This window comes from Cryptomeria japonica, chromosome 4 (genome assembly GCF_030272615.1).
Source record: "Cryptomeria japonica chromosome 4, Sugi_1.0, whole genome shotgun sequence".
Lineage (NCBI taxonomy): Eukaryota > Viridiplantae > Streptophyta > Pinopsida > Cupressales > Cupressaceae > Cryptomeria > Cryptomeria japonica.
The window spans coordinates 243443512-243460164 of record NC_081408.1 but is presented as its reverse complement, the minus strand read 5'-3'; the positions used below and the strand labels follow the sequence as shown (position 1 = coordinate 243460164).

General features: G+C 39.0%; 1 protein-coding gene across 2 annotated transcripts in view; it reads left to right on the top strand.

The window, feature by feature from the left end:
* LOC131065518 (uncharacterized) overlaps positions 1 to 16431 on the top strand; it is a 91560-nt gene extending 75129 nt beyond the window's left edge. For both annotated transcript variants that reach the window (XM_058000029.2, XM_058000028.2), the window contains 2 exons: positions 15177 to 15224; positions 15458 to 16431. In XM_058000029.2, the coding sequence (XP_057856012.2) occupies positions 15177 to 15224; positions 15458 to 15634 (225 nt within the window). In that variant the 3' untranslated portion in view covers positions 15635 to 16431. The remainder of the gene's footprint in view (positions 1 to 15176; positions 15225 to 15457) is intronic.
* The last annotated feature ends 222 nt before the right edge of the window (positions 16432 to 16653 follow it).

The following is a 16653-nucleotide window of genomic DNA, read 5'->3' as shown; positions in this document are numbered from 1 at the left end:
GCTTGCAATCAAGCATACCAAAGCGCCGAAGCATGTCAAGAGCATACTTTTGCTGGTAAATGTAGATCCCATCAGAAGATTGAATCATCTGAAGACCAAGGAAATAGTGCAGAAGACCGAGATATGTCATCTCAAACTGGTCCATCAAGGCTCGCTGAATATGCTGAATCATAGAGGATGAGTTACCTATGATGAGGAGATCATCAACATATAGCACAAGAATCAGGATCTCACCCTCATGAAGCTGAATATACACTGTGTGATCAGAATGACTGCGGGTGAAACCAGTGGAGAGCAAGAAAGAATCCATCTTCTCATACCAAGCCCGAGGGGCTTGCTTGAGACCATACAATGAACCCTGAAGTCTGCAAACCAAAGAACTGTTTCGCACAAATCCCTGAGGCTGCTCCATGTAGATTTCCTCCTGTAGGTCCCCATGCAAGAAGGCACTCTTCACATCCATCTGAAAAACGAGCCATCCTCGAGAAGCTGCAAGAGATGGTACAAATCGAATAGAGTTCATCTTGGCGACAGGGGCAAAGGTCTCGGAGTAATCAATACCCTCAACTTGGGAGAAACCCTTCGCAACAAGACGTGCTTTGTACTTATCAATGGAACCATCAGCAACATACTTAGTGCGATACAACCAGCGACACCTAACCATCTTTCTGCCCTTAGGAAGAGGACAGAGATCCCAAGCATGTTTCCTCATCAAAGAAGAATACTCCTCCTCCATAGCACAATCCCACTCAGGGTGTCCTGTAGCCTCTGAAAACTTCTGAGGATCATCTGAAATGGCATGACTCAAAAGACTAGAACCCACAATATGAGAACGGGTGCGACGAGTATCGGAAGGACTGGCCATAGAACCCGCCGCCTCAATAGTAAAGCGAGCCCACTTGGGCATCTGAGGTGGAGCAGGTGGAGGTGGGGATGGTGGATCATCAACACCATCATCAGAATCATCCTCAAAATAATCCTGAAGAGATGTAGTGGGAGGAGTAGGCAGAGGAGTAGACACTGGAGTCAGGGTATCCACTTTTGGAAGGCACTCATCAAACTGAACATCCCGTCGAAACAGGACCTCTCTGGAATCAGGATCAAACAACCTGTACGCCTTAAAATCCTCACAGTAGCCAACAAAAATGAGGGGTCGGCTCTTCCGCTCCATGGCTTTCCTCTGAGCATCAGGAATAAAAGCCCATGCCTCACTGCCAAACACTTGGAAAAAAGAAACATCAGGCTTGTCATGAGACCAAGCCTCCTCGAGAGTCATATGGCGAATCGCCTTGTGAGTCATCCGATTCTGAATATAGTTGGCACAATTGACTGCCTCAACCCAAAAAGAAGAATCCATGGATCTGGATTGAATCATACAATTTGCCATCTCCCGTAAAGTTCTGTTTTTGCGCTCAACAATACTATTCTGCTGAGGGGTGTAGGGAACAGTAAACTGATGCTGCAAACCATGCTCAATGCAAAAATCTCCGAAAGCCTGATACACATACTCCCCCCCATTATCTGTACGTATCCGCCGAATAGAACAACCACACTGCTTCTCTACAAATGTCTTGAAGATTCGAAATGAATCAAAGACATCAGACTTGTACTTAAGAAAGTACACTCATGCGCGTCTGGATAAGTCATCAATAAAAGTGAGTACATACTTGGCCCCAGAAAAAGGAGTGGGAAATGACTTGAGATCACTGTGAACCAACTCCAAGGGTGCCAAAGCATGAGGGGCTTTTCCCTTCGGAAAGGGATCTCTGTGATGCTTGCCAAGCACACAACCATGACAAACACCATCAGTGCAGGAAATTTGTGGGAGCCTGTTGACGTGTATTTTGTACACTATCAAACACAGAATAAAATACCTAAAGGTACCTTATCCTCTCTTGAATAAAGTCTCTGAATGCACAAGATATCGCGAAAAGGATCAATCGGGATGACTTCAAGGTTCTTGTATGTAGGATCTCTACGTGTGGATAAGCTCTCTGTGGTATGATGTGATTTGCTGGAATCACAAGGGGACTTACATTTGATGATTGAACTTCTGATTTGCTTTGAATATTGCTGGAACACAGGCTCTTACTAGCTTAGATTTGAAAAAAATGGAAAAAAGATGAGGGTGAGGAAAGAATCTAATCCTAATACTAAGAATGTAGGAGCAATGATTGATCTTTGATGAAACTCTAACTAGGTCTTGTTTTGACATCGCAGGACCATCTCCACAAGGCTAGTGCGATCTTCGAAGGAAAGCTTTATGATGTTCAAATCATCACTGCAGGCATAGACACCATCAGGCTGATGCATATCAATGAAGAAGCGACAATTGAAGTTAAGCTTAAGCTGAACGATTCCAGTTGACTACGCAAGGCAAGTCTGCAATCAACAAACTGCTAGTAGTATGGATATACGAATTTCACCATCAATCAAACACATTTCTTCCACTCATCTAATAACATGAAATCAAATATGAGAAGTATAGAGACCATGCAAATTGTCGAATCGACCCATAAATTTCACCATTTCTTCAATGAAGTTACAAGTCTTTTACAACAACATCTTGGCAACAATCTTTACCTTCTCTCTCTACTCTACTCTAATTGCTATTCTAATCACCTTCTAACTACTCTCTATCTACTAACTGCTTCCAACTATTTTCAACTCTCTAACTCTTTTACAAAATGAAATGCTAGGGCTTATATAGTGCCCACAATACAATTCGATGGCTTAGATCGATTTGAGATCAATGGCCAAGATTCAACAATGAAAACCCTAATTAGGGTTTGTTACAACCATTACATAACATTTAATGCTTGACCAATGATAAAATTGTATTGTTTGGACACATGTCCTCTCTGGAAAATTCCACCAATGAATAGCCGGGGTAGGTACATCGAAGTATGTGTCACCTTCCATGAGTTAGGTACATTGAATCTGGACGTGCTGAGGTGGACCACACTGACTGGAGAAGTGATGACTAGGATGCCACCTCGTCTGACACTTGTAACTTGGTAGATATTCAACTTGATGTTGTTGAGAAGCTAGCTTTAATTAATTCTTCTAGAACTATCTACTTCTTCAACGAACCCTTGCTCTAACTTCTTTCGTCTTTGATGTGCAGGATGATGATGTACCTCGCCTTGGAACGCTGGATTGGAAGAGGTCGTCCTTGTTGATGTTTGATCGAAGAAAGCCATCCTTATCGATGCTAGACCGGAGGAGGTCGCCCTTGTCCTTGCTTGATCTTCTTGGAGGAGGCCGTCCTTGATCTGGCTTGATCTTCCTTGAGGAGAGCCTTCCGACTTGTAGATCCTTTGAGCTTGGGAGTCGCCATCTTGATACCTACACAACATTTCACAATTAATAACATATTTTGAAGTGAAGAAAGGAAGATTCAAGATTCTAATTTAGGAAACTTCATGATAAATCTTGAGTTATCATTTCCTAATTTAGGATTTTCAAAACAAAACGCAAAATTTAAATCTTCAAAAATGGTGCCAAGGTGATTACGCCATACCTCTTCTTGAGAATTAACTCTAAAAAATAGATGAATTTTGCTAGGCAAAGTGTAGATCAAAGCTCTCCCTTGGATAAAATGCACCTCCTTTAGCTTGGAAAAGAACTCCACCTTCCTCTTCAAAAATCTGGAAATTCGCCTTCAAATACCTTCAAAACATCTGGAATTTATCCTCCAATCTAGCAAGAAATACGCCTCTCCAATAGCCTTCAAGATGAATTTCGCCTTCCTTAGTCTCCACACTTGGTAGAAATTCGCTCCACACAAGCTAGATTTCGCACCTCCTTCCTTGCTTCTCCAAATCGCACTTGAAATAATAAATGAATGATGATTAAAATTGCTCAAAATACCCCCATTATATAGGGCGCTCACCATTTCATCTCCCCATAGGCCGACTTGGCAAAATAGGCCAAAAAATAAATAAATTTGCAAAAACAAGAGGCCGACCTAATAAAATGGATAAAAATAATACCTCAAAGCGCTCCATTTTCAATTTTAATTTAATAAAAATTAATTTTAAATGCCTTTATAATTAAAATTTCGATTTTTTTTTAAGGCTCAAAAATTAATTTATTAAATGCCATGCGCCTTTATCAAATACCAATTTAATTGACAATTTTTTAAAAATATTTTGGGGTTTTAGCGAAATTGGCATTTAATGTGTCTTAGATGACATTGGCGCCTAGGCATGGTAAAAATATCACTTTGTTAAGAACCTCGCTTTGGTCCCTGGGAGAGGGATAGGAGCGCCTTTTCATTTGGCCTTGTATTTCATGTTTTTCACGTTCAAAATCTCTTCCTGGACGTCCAAAATGGGATTTTCTTTTGGAACTTTGAGTTTGATTTATTCAATCTTTGGAAGGAGTGTTCCTTAAAGCACTTTCGCCCTAGTCCCTTGGTGAGGGATAGGAGCGACTTTTGTCTTTGTCCTTGATCCTTGTCTTTTCCAATCGCCAAATCAAGTTGTGAGGTAGGCAATGATCATTATTGTTCGTTCTACGCATGCTTAACTCGCTTTTTGCAAGACAAACTTGACCCTCTTAAGATTTTCGCCCTGGTCCTCCAGTGAAGGACAGGAGCGATTTTTAACATTTGAGCCTAAGATTGTCGATTCTTGGGGCAATTCTTTATTCATCGTTTTCCAAAAGGCGTTTTCCATCTTGTATCACCTTGTCTTGGCGTGGCTTTGAAGGGAAATGATTGATTTTATAGAAATCGCCCTGGTCCTCCAGTGAAGGACAGGAGCGATTTTTGGTTTATTGCACAAATTCATGATCACATCAACTTCCAATGACCCTTGAGGCATAAAACATCATTCCCTATTCCATCTTGAGCCTTGGAAACAAAAGTAGCGTTCCAAAATGTTAGGCTATTGGGCATATTTGAAGATTTCGCTCTGGTCCCTTGGTGAGGGACAGGAGCGCCCTAGCCATTTTCATCAAGTTTCGTGATCTTTGCAACTTCATTCCTCCTTAAAACACTTTTAAGTATCATCGCCATCTTGTGCCTTGGTCTGGATTCGTCCAAATTTGGAAGGGGAGGCCTTGACAATGTGTTTTTCGCCCTGGTCCCTTGGTGAGGGACAGGAGCGACTTGGCCATTATAAGCTCACTTGTGTTTTGCAAACTTTCAAAATTATCTTCAATGGATCGATTACGCCTTCCTTCCTTCATCTCAAACTTGAAACTTGCTTTACCTTTGCCAAAAATTTGTCTTGTGAAAAAATCGCTCTGGTCCCTGGGAGAGGGACAGGAGCTTCCTTTGAAAAATCGTTCTGGTTCCTTGCTGAGGGACAGGAGCGCCTATTGCAACTTGGGTTAATTCTCTTCATTGTAGCCTATTCAAGTTATATTCAACGGGCAAAACGTACTTCCCTTGACCTCCTCAAATCGCGAAACCACTTAAATCTTGCAAGGATAATGCAAATTTGGAATTCAAGCTCCGGTCCTTCAGTGAGGGACAGGAGTGCCTTTTGTCCTCAAGGCCAAATCTTTTCACTTTTCATCTCAAATTTCCTTTGCTGGGGAAAATATCATCTTGTTAGACGCCATGAATAGGAGCCCAAGTCCAGGAAAGGTCAAAAAGGGTGTGTACAAAGAAAATCGCTCTGGTCCCTTAGTGAGGGACAGGAGCGAAATCATCTTGCTGGACAGAAAAGTTCAACCTTTCATTGCTTTTAACTAAGTTTGGGTGTTCTATCATGTTGATTTCATCCATCATCGTACAATTAACGCTTCAATTTGGTCAACTAAGGCCAAAAATGACCAAAACAAACCATTTCGCCCTAGTCCTCCTGTGAAAGGTAGGAGTGAATTCACCTTAAATCTTCAAAATTCATCATTTTCGAGTCTTCAAACTCTTTAAAATCTTCAATTTACGTCCAATCATATCCCCTGGTGACCCTGCACAAAACAATAGAAGGAAGTTAGAGACAAATATGCATTAAATAACATTTTCGCCTTGGTCCCTGGGAGAGGGACAGGGGCGATTTCACCTTTTCAAGTTAAAATATCCTCAATTTCAATCTTCAAATCATCTCATCATGCAGGGTTAGGTCATCGTCAAGGCCCGGATTAGTTATCTTGCTTCCAAAAACTTGGTCAAAAATCACCTAGACAAAAGGCACAATTCCATCATTAAAATGCTAACACTTAGGCACAACTTGATTTTACCCCAAAATCTTGACTTGGACCTATCCTGAGACACACCTGACTTTCCGACGAGCTCATCCTATTTCAAAATTTGCCATCTTCGAGAGGATGCCTAATAATCTTTCAAAATTCGACTGGATTTGGCCTAAAAATATCCAAAAGAAACCCCTAAGGCTTAACCCTAGTCCAGACAGACAACTCACTTACTCAAAACCCTAAAAACAGAGAGAGAAGCAGGCAAAACCAAGCGAAAAAAAGGGGGGTCCCCATTCTAATGGGGCGATGTGTGAAATGGTCACAACAAAGCCCAAGAACAAGTTCCTGTGTACTCATCTGTTGAAGATATCTGTAATTGACATGGCCCAAGCGCTCATGTCAAAGCTTACTCACTGAATCTGCATGTGCTATAAGAGACGAATCTGCACCCGTAGAGGGCTCAAATCCATCAAATCGGTACAGACGAGATGCAGTATCAACACTCTCAGTAGCCACAACCAAATCAGAGTCATGGAGGTCCCGAATAACCACATCATGTGGTGAGAACTCAACTGTCTTACCAGAGCCAGAATGGCAAATCTGATAAATGGACAGGAGGTTCGTCGAGATGTCAGGGACAACCAGAACATCCTGCAGAGTACCCCCATCCAAAGGGACAAAACCTGAACCCAAGATTGAAAGCTGAACTGAGTCACCCACTGCAATCTGTGAAGTACCACAAGAGGCAAGAGAAGTAACCAACTTCGGAGTGTGAGTCATATGGTGAGAAGCACCAGAATCAAGTATCCATGTGGACCCACAGGTCGAAGCTCGAGTAGTGAGAGCATGACCTTTCCTTGTGGCAGGAGAAGACGCCTGAGGTGAGGAGATGTGATGTTGCTGCATGGCTTCCTTTAAAGCCTCTAAGCGTTTCCAACATCTGGAAACTGGATGTCCTACCTTGCCACAAAAACTGCAAGTGTCTCCTGATTTCTTCTTAGTCTTGGAGGAAGACTCACCAGACTGTGAAGATTTCCCATGTTTTAGAGGAAATGGTGGTTTAGAATCAGACTTAGGAGGTGGCTTGGAGAAATGCTCACTGCTTGCAGAATTCTTCTTTGGCTTCGGTTTCTGCTTTTGTTTCTCCTTAGAGGATTGAGCAACCAATGCTTTGTTCTTGGACCCTGAGAGCATATCCAGCTGAAAAAGATGAGACTGCTCACGAGACAAACGCTCACAAAAGACATCAAAGGTAGGCATGGTGAAACGAGCACCCAAGCCATCCATGGTGGAGTAGAAAGCAGAGGCAAAAAACTAAAAATGACCCCGAAGCTTTGAAAGAATCAAGTGAATGCACTCTGTGTCTGTCTTGATCTTGCCACATCCCTGAAGAAGAGTTCTGGTAGTCTTGAACTTGTTCAAAAAATCCTCAATGGTGGGAAAGGAATCAGGTGACAAGGAAACCAACTCTGCCTGAATCTGTAATGCCTGAATCTCATTAACCCTTCCAAAGAGAGACTCAAACTTCAACCACATAGGGCGAAGAGTGAGCAACTCAACAAGGTGAAACAAAAGAGTGCCAGAGACATGCAAAGAGAGCAAACCCATGGCCTCATCCATCTTGTTTCTGTGTTGAAGAAGCTCATAAGGACTCTGCAATAGAGGCTAAACCTCATCCAAACAAGACCACAACCCTCGTGCCCGGAGAAGCCTTGTGATGCGGGGCTTTCAGGTGTGATAGTTGTGTGATTTTAACAACTCAACTGAAGGATCTGCCATGAAAACTCTGCACCTGCACCTGCTTGTTGGTTTTTTTTATTATGTGATCTTTCAGAATAGACAGATGATGCAAAAGGGTTTGTTTGTTTTGAGAGTTTTGGTGTTCTTGATTTTTGATAGAAATGACAGAAAGCGAGAAAAAAATACTCCCCCACAATAGATAAGCCCAAACCCTAGTACAAACTGATGAGAAGGAAGTAGTGCATAAACAAAAAAATTTCAAACTGAAATCTCATGTACCTGATGAAAATTTTGAGAAACAAGATCACATATTTGAATAGAGCATGCTGAGAGCTTTCCAACGCCTATTTGTTTTCGGAAAATGGAGTTTGTTTGCCTATTCTACAGCCCCGAAAGTGCAGAAAAGAGTCCCAACTTTGACTAGAAAAAAGTACAGTCAAACAACAAAATCGAGCAAAAAGTCCAACAACACGAGGTCAGGCTCGGAGCAAAAAGTCCAACACCGGATGCTCAAGATATGGCCAAAAAACAAACTCCCCCTTAAAAGACAAGAGGGTGGAGGTCTGGTGGTAGGGGCTTGGCAGTGGTGATGCTCTGACGGCGCTCCGAGGAGGAGCGGCGGTGGCGGGAGGCGCCAAGGTGGCCGGTGGCGGAGAGAATGGATCTGACAAGCGGCGGGGGCAGGTAAGTGGGAGTCCGGCTGGCGGTGGTGGGAGGTAAGCAGCAGCCGGTGGGGGCGGCAGGACGGGGCTGGCGGGGCCGACAGGGGCCCGCACTGACAGGTCTGGTCGGCCGGATTGATAGCCTATGGCTGGACTGTTAGGGGTACGGAGTACCCTTCGAACTCTAGCATCAAAACTTGATTTTTTTCAAAAAACTTTTTCTTTCTTTGCCTTTTGCCAAAAACTTTTGATTTTTGATTTTTTTATTTATTTTTTTTAAAAAAATAAAAAATTTGGCTAAATTTTTTTTTTTGAAATTTTTTCGCGAACTATGTGCTAGGGCCGTACGGTTTGGTACTGAAGAAAAATTACTCCCAGATGCTTAGGAGTCAAAACTAGGCAAGTTTTATATGACTATAGGGGTTTTTGGGCCTTCTGAGCATGATGGTGAGGTCCGTTTAGGCCCAAACTACTAAAAAAAAAGGCTTATCCTTAAGAACATAAATTTTTTTTCTGAAACCCCAGATCTGCTTCCAATGCAAAAATTCTCAAAAGAAGAACAGATAGCTGTAGATCTGAAGCTCTGATACCATGTGAGAGTTGAGAAATACAACACCACAGGAGCCTAAAGATCTCTACAAGTTGAATAACCTGTTACAAGGAGAAGCAAGGAAGCAAATAACAAAAAAACAATATACAAAAAATATGCTCAAAAGATGAGAGCTCAATATTTACAAAATGTGTAATGTGCTAATGATACAAGGAAAAGAAAATTAACCTCTAATAGGTCAAGAAACCCTAAAAGGGAAAACCTAGCCTTGCACATAATAATTAATAAAAGAATTAATTATTATGCACCTAATGTTAGCTTAAGTGTAAAAAAAGATAATAGGGAACTTAAAGAATTAAACAAATATTGTTTAATTAATCAAGTAAAGACCCGATTACTCTAACAACTTTATGACTCTATAATATCCATATAAGTTAATTTAATAACTTAACCACTAAAATATTAATAGCTCCGTCAATATTCAGTATTTTGATGTGCCGTCTGAAGCTAGAGTCAACACTGAATAACCCCCATGTGTCTAGGTGCCCTGACTAAAGATAACACTACTGCCAGATTGACTTACTATAAATAGTAAGTCCCTCAACTAAGTCCACACATTGACTGCAAAGGCCCTGGAATTGAACCCAAGATTGAATTGAAGAAGTGGAACTACCACTGAGACTCTATCCAAACATGGTAGCCTACAAGAGTCAAAATAATAGGCTAATCCCTCGAACTCTGATGCTCACGAAATGGGGACATTACAGGTGGAAAACTGAACCTCACAAGGAAGAGTGGAAAATCGACCCCTACAAGAGTGGAAAATCGACACTTAGAAGGAAGGTTTTGATTTCCTTGTTTTTCACCCTTCGTTCTATTTTACTTGCATTGTTCATCAATTTGCTTGAAGAGTGGAAAATCAACCCACACAAGGGGTGGAAATTCATGGTATACAAGGAAATTTAACTTTTTAACCTTATTTTGCCTTGTAAATTTTCCCTTTAAGAGTGGACAATCGACCTCCACAAGGAAATTTCCAATTTTCATTCACTTAACATTCAATCTCTAGGAGTGGAATTCGATGGGTACAAGGAAATTCTCAATTTAGCACTACCTTGAAATAAACTTGATGATTCAATACTTGGTTTCAACCATCCTCCAAAGAGTGAAAAAACGACCCCTAGAAGGAAATTTCCAATTTTCTCTCACCTTGACATTTTTCCTAACAACTTTGCAACATGACAACATTTGACAATCGTAACATTTTAAATAACGCTTTGCATCTTGATAACTTTACCTCAACGTACACACTTCTTCCTCACTAGCAAAGGTTAACAACTAAAGAAACTATTGCCAAGCAAAGCAAACTAAGAAAACAACTACGCCAAAAAAAGAAAAGTGGGGGTACCCATTTGCAATGGGGCAGTGTGTGAAAACATCACAACAAAGAGGATATCCTTAAAATTGCCTTAGAACACATGAGGGACACTTTGAATTCTTAGTAATGCTCTTTGGTCTAACTAATGCCCCATCAACTATTCAAGGGCTCATAAAACCTTCAAAGATCAATCTTCAACTCCCTTTGTTGATTCAACAAGCAAAATTGAATGTTTTACCTCTTGGAATGATATTTATTGTTTGCAATAGAAATGAACTAAAATGAACTTGTTTTGGTGTTTCATGTGTTAAGAAGTCAGTTTTAGAGTTGAGGAAGAATTATAGGGCACCCTATCAAAGTCAAATAAGAGAAAGCAAAAAAGTTAAAAAACTCATCGCTGCATTGACGGATTCGATTTGTGGGCACCCAAGTTCATCCCAAACGAACCAGGCTCCCTTTTGGTGCATTCTGCGCAAATCTACAGGCAGATCAGATTGCAACCGGGATTTGGTTTGAACCAGATGTGGATCAGGTTTGTCTGCAGGCAGATTTGGTACCTTAGTCGTCAAAAATAGAATTTAGAAAGGAGCAATAATTCTTAAGTATGTATCTTCAAATTTGTAGGTTGTAGATGTTTTGATAAGGCTCCTTGCAAAATGGAAGTTTGAAATATTGAGGGAGAGATTAGGTTTGCCTTTCTTGCAAGCAGGGAGTGTTTGTTTTATGATCATGTTGTTTACCTACTATTCTCCTTCAACATGACTGAAATTCAACAACTTTGTTTTTTTTCTCTCCTTAGTTTGTCACAAGTCTTCTATTTAGTATTAAAATGTTTTCTTATATTTAGAGAGATTCAAAAGATTAGCTATTCTTATTTCTAGAACAAAGTGCTCTCTCTTCTATTTTAGTATTTTATAATGTTCCATAGGGGATGCATCCCGTCCCCCCCCCCAAACCCCCCCCAAAAAAGGCATTTTCAATGTGGGGACATTGGGGAAACATCATCCCGCACCACTAGCACCAAGTATCCGGGGGTGGTTTTATGACATCTTCTTTAAAGAGGGAACGTTTTCAAGATGTGTCCATGTTTTAGAGATGCCTAGGGGATTCCCTCACATCTTCTAATTGGCCCCAAGATGCCCAAGCACCCCCCATGAAATTTGAGTCAAAAAGCTCATTTTAAATAAAAACAATTTTTAATTTTTTTGGATCTTCATGCCATCAACCCTAACCTTAATGGTCTATGTGACCCACTTGTACCCTAAGCTGATACAAAAAACTTATAAATAGGCATCTAAGCTTCGTTTCAAATCATTCCCAAGTTTGAACAAAAAGCTTCAAGCCGACAAGAATAAGAAAGATTGCAAGTGAGAGCATTAGGAGGAGTGAGAGCAAGAGCAAGAGCAAGAGGAAGAACAAATGCAAAGTTTTCATCAATTAACCATTGAATCAATGCATTCTTGAAGTCTACAGGTAAGCTTTGGCCCTTCATGACATTTTTTTTGGTTTTGTCTTCAATTTAGTAATTTCAATTTATTGATTTAGTGACTAATTTAGGGGTTTACATTGCTACAATTTAAATTTCATCTTTACAAATGAAATATTATTTTTATTTTTATTTTATAACAACAATAGTTAGGTGTTAAGATTTATTTATTAAATTATTTAAAAATGTTTTACTTTGTGCAAATTTGTGTATATATCTGACTAAAAACTAAAATTTAGAAGACATATTAAGATTGTCTTTTGTTTGTCCTCTCCTTTTGCACTGTGTGACTGAAGTAAGAAAGACAAATTTAAAATCTTTGTTTGATGAAGGGTAAAGAACAAATATTCATATTTTTTGGTATCCTCTCCTATTCTTCAAGCGACCTAAAGAAAGAAAACAAAAGCAAAATCCTTGTTTGATGAAGGTTTAAGAAAAAGAATTCATATTTATGTGTATCCTTTGCTTCTCTGCTTCCTGCAACATGGAGTAAGAAAAACCTTGTGTCTTTTGAGACCATGCATAATTTAATGAAATAATGACATGTATAGCAACCATAAATTTCGTTTCTTGTAGTGTCACCATGAGTTAAACTTCTTACATGATGAGTGATGAAGAGGGTCAAGAGGAGCCTATAGGGGTGGAATATGAAACTTTGACTATAGATGTACGGGGGAGGGAAGAGGGTGAGGCAACTAAATCTATTGGCAATGCACATTTTAGTTGCCCTTCCAGATTATTAGAGAATTTTGCCAAGAGGGTCCCTTTGATAAGAAGTCACCATAAAGACAGTTTGATTGCAAGCAAAACTTGGGGCAATAGGGGACACTAAGCTATGGAGATGTCATTTCTATTAACTTGAATTTCAAGGCAGCTTTATGAGAGTTAATGAACACCTTCTTTATGTCACAAGCAAAGGTGTAGGAGTATGTAAGAGATTGTCACTTGAAAACATAATTAAAATGACTACTTTGTGGGATTGTGTTGAGGGCCAAAGTCTTGTACTTGTTTCTTTGCCATTGAGAGGCCCTACTACGAGCACTAGGACCATTCCAGATCCACAAGTATAATCTTGTTATAAATCTACTACTTTTCCATCTAGTTTAGGGACAATAGAGCCTAAGGGAAAATGTAGAATGGCTATTATCACAAGTGATGTTGCAAACATGGTGGCATAATTATTCAATGCGTAGAATAGGGATGTGGCAGATGATGCCATTGGCAAATTCTTCTTTGCTGATGGCATTCCATTCCATGTGGCTCATTCTCCTGATTATAAATAGGTTGCGGCAAAAATAATGAATAGGACCATCATATGTGCGACTAGGGGAGATAAAATTGAGAACAATGATTTATATAAGAATTATTCCAAGATTAATATTCTAATGGAGAAAATAAAGGCCACTTGGTTCTCTGATGGATGTAGTATAATCATGGATGGATGGACAGATGTCAATGATCGTCCACTCAACATTATGGTCACATGTATAGAGGCCCCTTCCTTAGGGCTATTGATATTAAAATAATATTGTAATATTTAGTTATAATGGTCAATTAAGTTGTTAGGATAGACTTTAGGAATATGCTTTTCTTAGTTTTTGATTTTATCTTTATTGGATAAATTGCTTATAACTCTTATTTAAGGAGTCTTTCACTCCTTTGTTATTATTGAATATTGAATATCTTGAATATTGAAGGAAGCTCAGATTTTGAAGGAACCTTGAGATCAGTGACAAAAAGTTTATCAAAAGGGCTTGTACGAATTTGTAGGGTGCTGTATGGATCTACCATGAAAGAATAATTCTCAGATTACTTTCTTGAAGATTTGGCCAATTTTTTAAAAAATTTGTGGGTATTTGGTTTGAATTTTTGGTGATTTTTTTCAACAAAATTCTTCGGTATTTTTTACGAAAAAATTTCAGAAGGGTTTTCAAAAGTTTTTGATCGTTTTTGAATAAAATCAAGGGTTTTTTGCTTTGCAAATTTGCATGACCATTTTCCAGTAGTTTCTGAACAATTTCATGGGATTTTTTGGAAAATTGTGGCAGTGTTTTTTCCCCTTTGTTAATATCGAAAAATGAATATCTTGTTATCATTCTCTATCATTACTTTTTGTAATAATTGATTGTTTAGGGCAACACAAGGATGTTGATTTTCAATTCCAAATCCTTAAAGATACTATCGAAGAGTTTGGGTCATACAATATGGTGCAAGTATTGACATATGTGTGCAAAGTTGCAGGGAAATTAATTGAGGTAGCCTATAGGCATGTTTGGTGGACTCCTTGTATGCTTGTCATGAATAATGCTCTCAAGAAATGGGATGTGTGGGTAAGTCGTTGTTGCATACCAAAATCAGATTGTATCAAACAGGTGGTTAATGATGCTAGAGATGTGTAGATGTTTATCTACAACCACCATACTTGACATGCACTCTTTAGGGCCACCTATATGGAGTTTCTGAAACCTTTAGAGACTAAATATGCCTCATACTTTATTCTCTTGGAGAGGTTGCTTGAGTTGCAAGATGCATAGCAACTAACGGTCATGATAATAGATTGGATCGATGACCCGATTTTAAGTCAGAGCAATGGAGGAGGGTGAAAGAGGTTGTGAAAAGTGGCACTTTTGGGGCTGATGCAAGGTACATTGTTGTCATCATTATTCTAATCTTTAAAGTTATTAGATATGGGGATGTAAATGCACGTAGCCTTGGAGAGGTGTATGAGTGTATTGACAGTATGCTTGGCCAAATGTGGAACACTGGTTTATAACAGTCGTGTATAGAACATGCTTGGAACTGGAGATAGTATCCATATCCATTTTATAGATTTGTTTTGAAACTATTTTCAAACACTTGGGCTTTGATGCAGGCAGGTGATTCTGGTTCTTAGGAAATATTTAAGACTCAGCAAGCGGTAGAGTTATAGGTGATTCTAGCTTCCTTAAAATCCTATGATATACTTCCTGATGAGTTTGTAGAAGCTGCATCACATACAGGAGGGTGTGCTGTTGTCTTCACTGTTATTGGGTGAATTCTGTAGTATGCTTCAATGTATGTATGTGTTCTACATACTGAATGCCAGGTTTTCATTTTAAAATATAAAATTTTAAAATTTGAATTTTTGTTTCTGGTTATGTTTTTGTTAAAAAAGTTGATAAGTATCACGTTATATTCTTGAAATGATTATCTTTTGGAATTTTATTACAGTGGCGACAGCAAAATCTTCTCGAGAGCCATGGATTTGACTGGTTAAAGGTAAGATTGAATGTTTCTGTTGATTTGGCAATGCATTTGTTGTCAAAGGCTCAAACCTATAACTTTATGCTTGATGTATATGGATAAATTTTTTTTGTAGGCTATAAGTTGCAAAATTATATACCTAGACACATCCTTTACATCCTTTATATCATTTGTTTGATCCAATTGTGACCATTGAATATGTTTGAAATAAGCTTGATGTCTTCTGAAATAGATTTCTGTGTATGCAGCTTGGTAAACCACTGCATGTAGAAGTTCAGGACTACAAGCTTCTGTGTTTGGCTCAAGTAACATCACTTAATCAGAAGATGTTAATGATCGGAATTCTGGGAGAGTGGTGGATTTTGTATACTTCGACATCAAGATTTAATTTTGGTCCCGTCTCTCTTACATCACCATTTACATGAAATTTCAAGTAAACAGCATTTGCTTGAAATTTTGGTTTTATCATGAAGGGAGAAGATATGTTGATGTCTATAACAGCGGAGCTGGTTCAGAAGTTCCACAATGTAAATTAGATTTTGGAACTTCAAGTGAGTTTGTTCACATGAGATCATAAATGGAAGTCCTAGCAAGAATCACTTTTATAATCTGTGTAACTCTAGTGCCTTAGATTTTTTGTGCAACTATATACTTCATTGTTGGTGGTGTTGAACAGAGAATGCTCTTATAGTCACATCTGTCCTCCCATTGTCTAATTAATGCCTAAAAGTTTAAAATGTTAAACAGCTGCATAGTTTCAAACATTCATCAACACAGTTAATATGTCAGTTTATGAAATATGATTTCTTGACATTAGGAGTGAGGAAGACATGCTGTCAACAACCCAAAAACATGAGAGAATATCTGCTCCAGTCCTATTCCTAAAGCTAATAATTAGGAAACGCCTGCAGTCTGCTCATAATCAAGCTGCTATCGAGTTTAGCAGTATCCAAGGGCCTTTTTGATGCCAAAATACTCAAATTGGAGGCAATGCTATCAGAAATGGGTAAATGACAATCTTGGACTTCCCAGTATACTTGTTTTTGTTCACATGTTTGAGGGCTCACGAAGGCATTTTGATGTGTCTGCTCAAGTGATATTCAATCTTGGGAACATCTGCTAGATTAAATTATTGGTTAAACAATCTGTATAAACCCAAATATTACTTATATTTGTAAGGCAAGGTGATGTATATCATGTTTCTTTTCAGTATATTTGATAACTGCATTTCTTATGCTCTTGAATAAGTATAAGTGGTGTTAAAAGTTGGTCAGCAGTAATTTCACTGATGCCTAATGCTATAGCTTATGCTCGTGTGACAAGGAGATGATTGTGAAAAGAAAAAAGTCATCATGTTTATATCTTAGATAGTTTATGTATAAAAATTAGACTACAAAGATAAAAGAAAGAAATTATGATCAAAGCAGACTTAACAGCAACTACA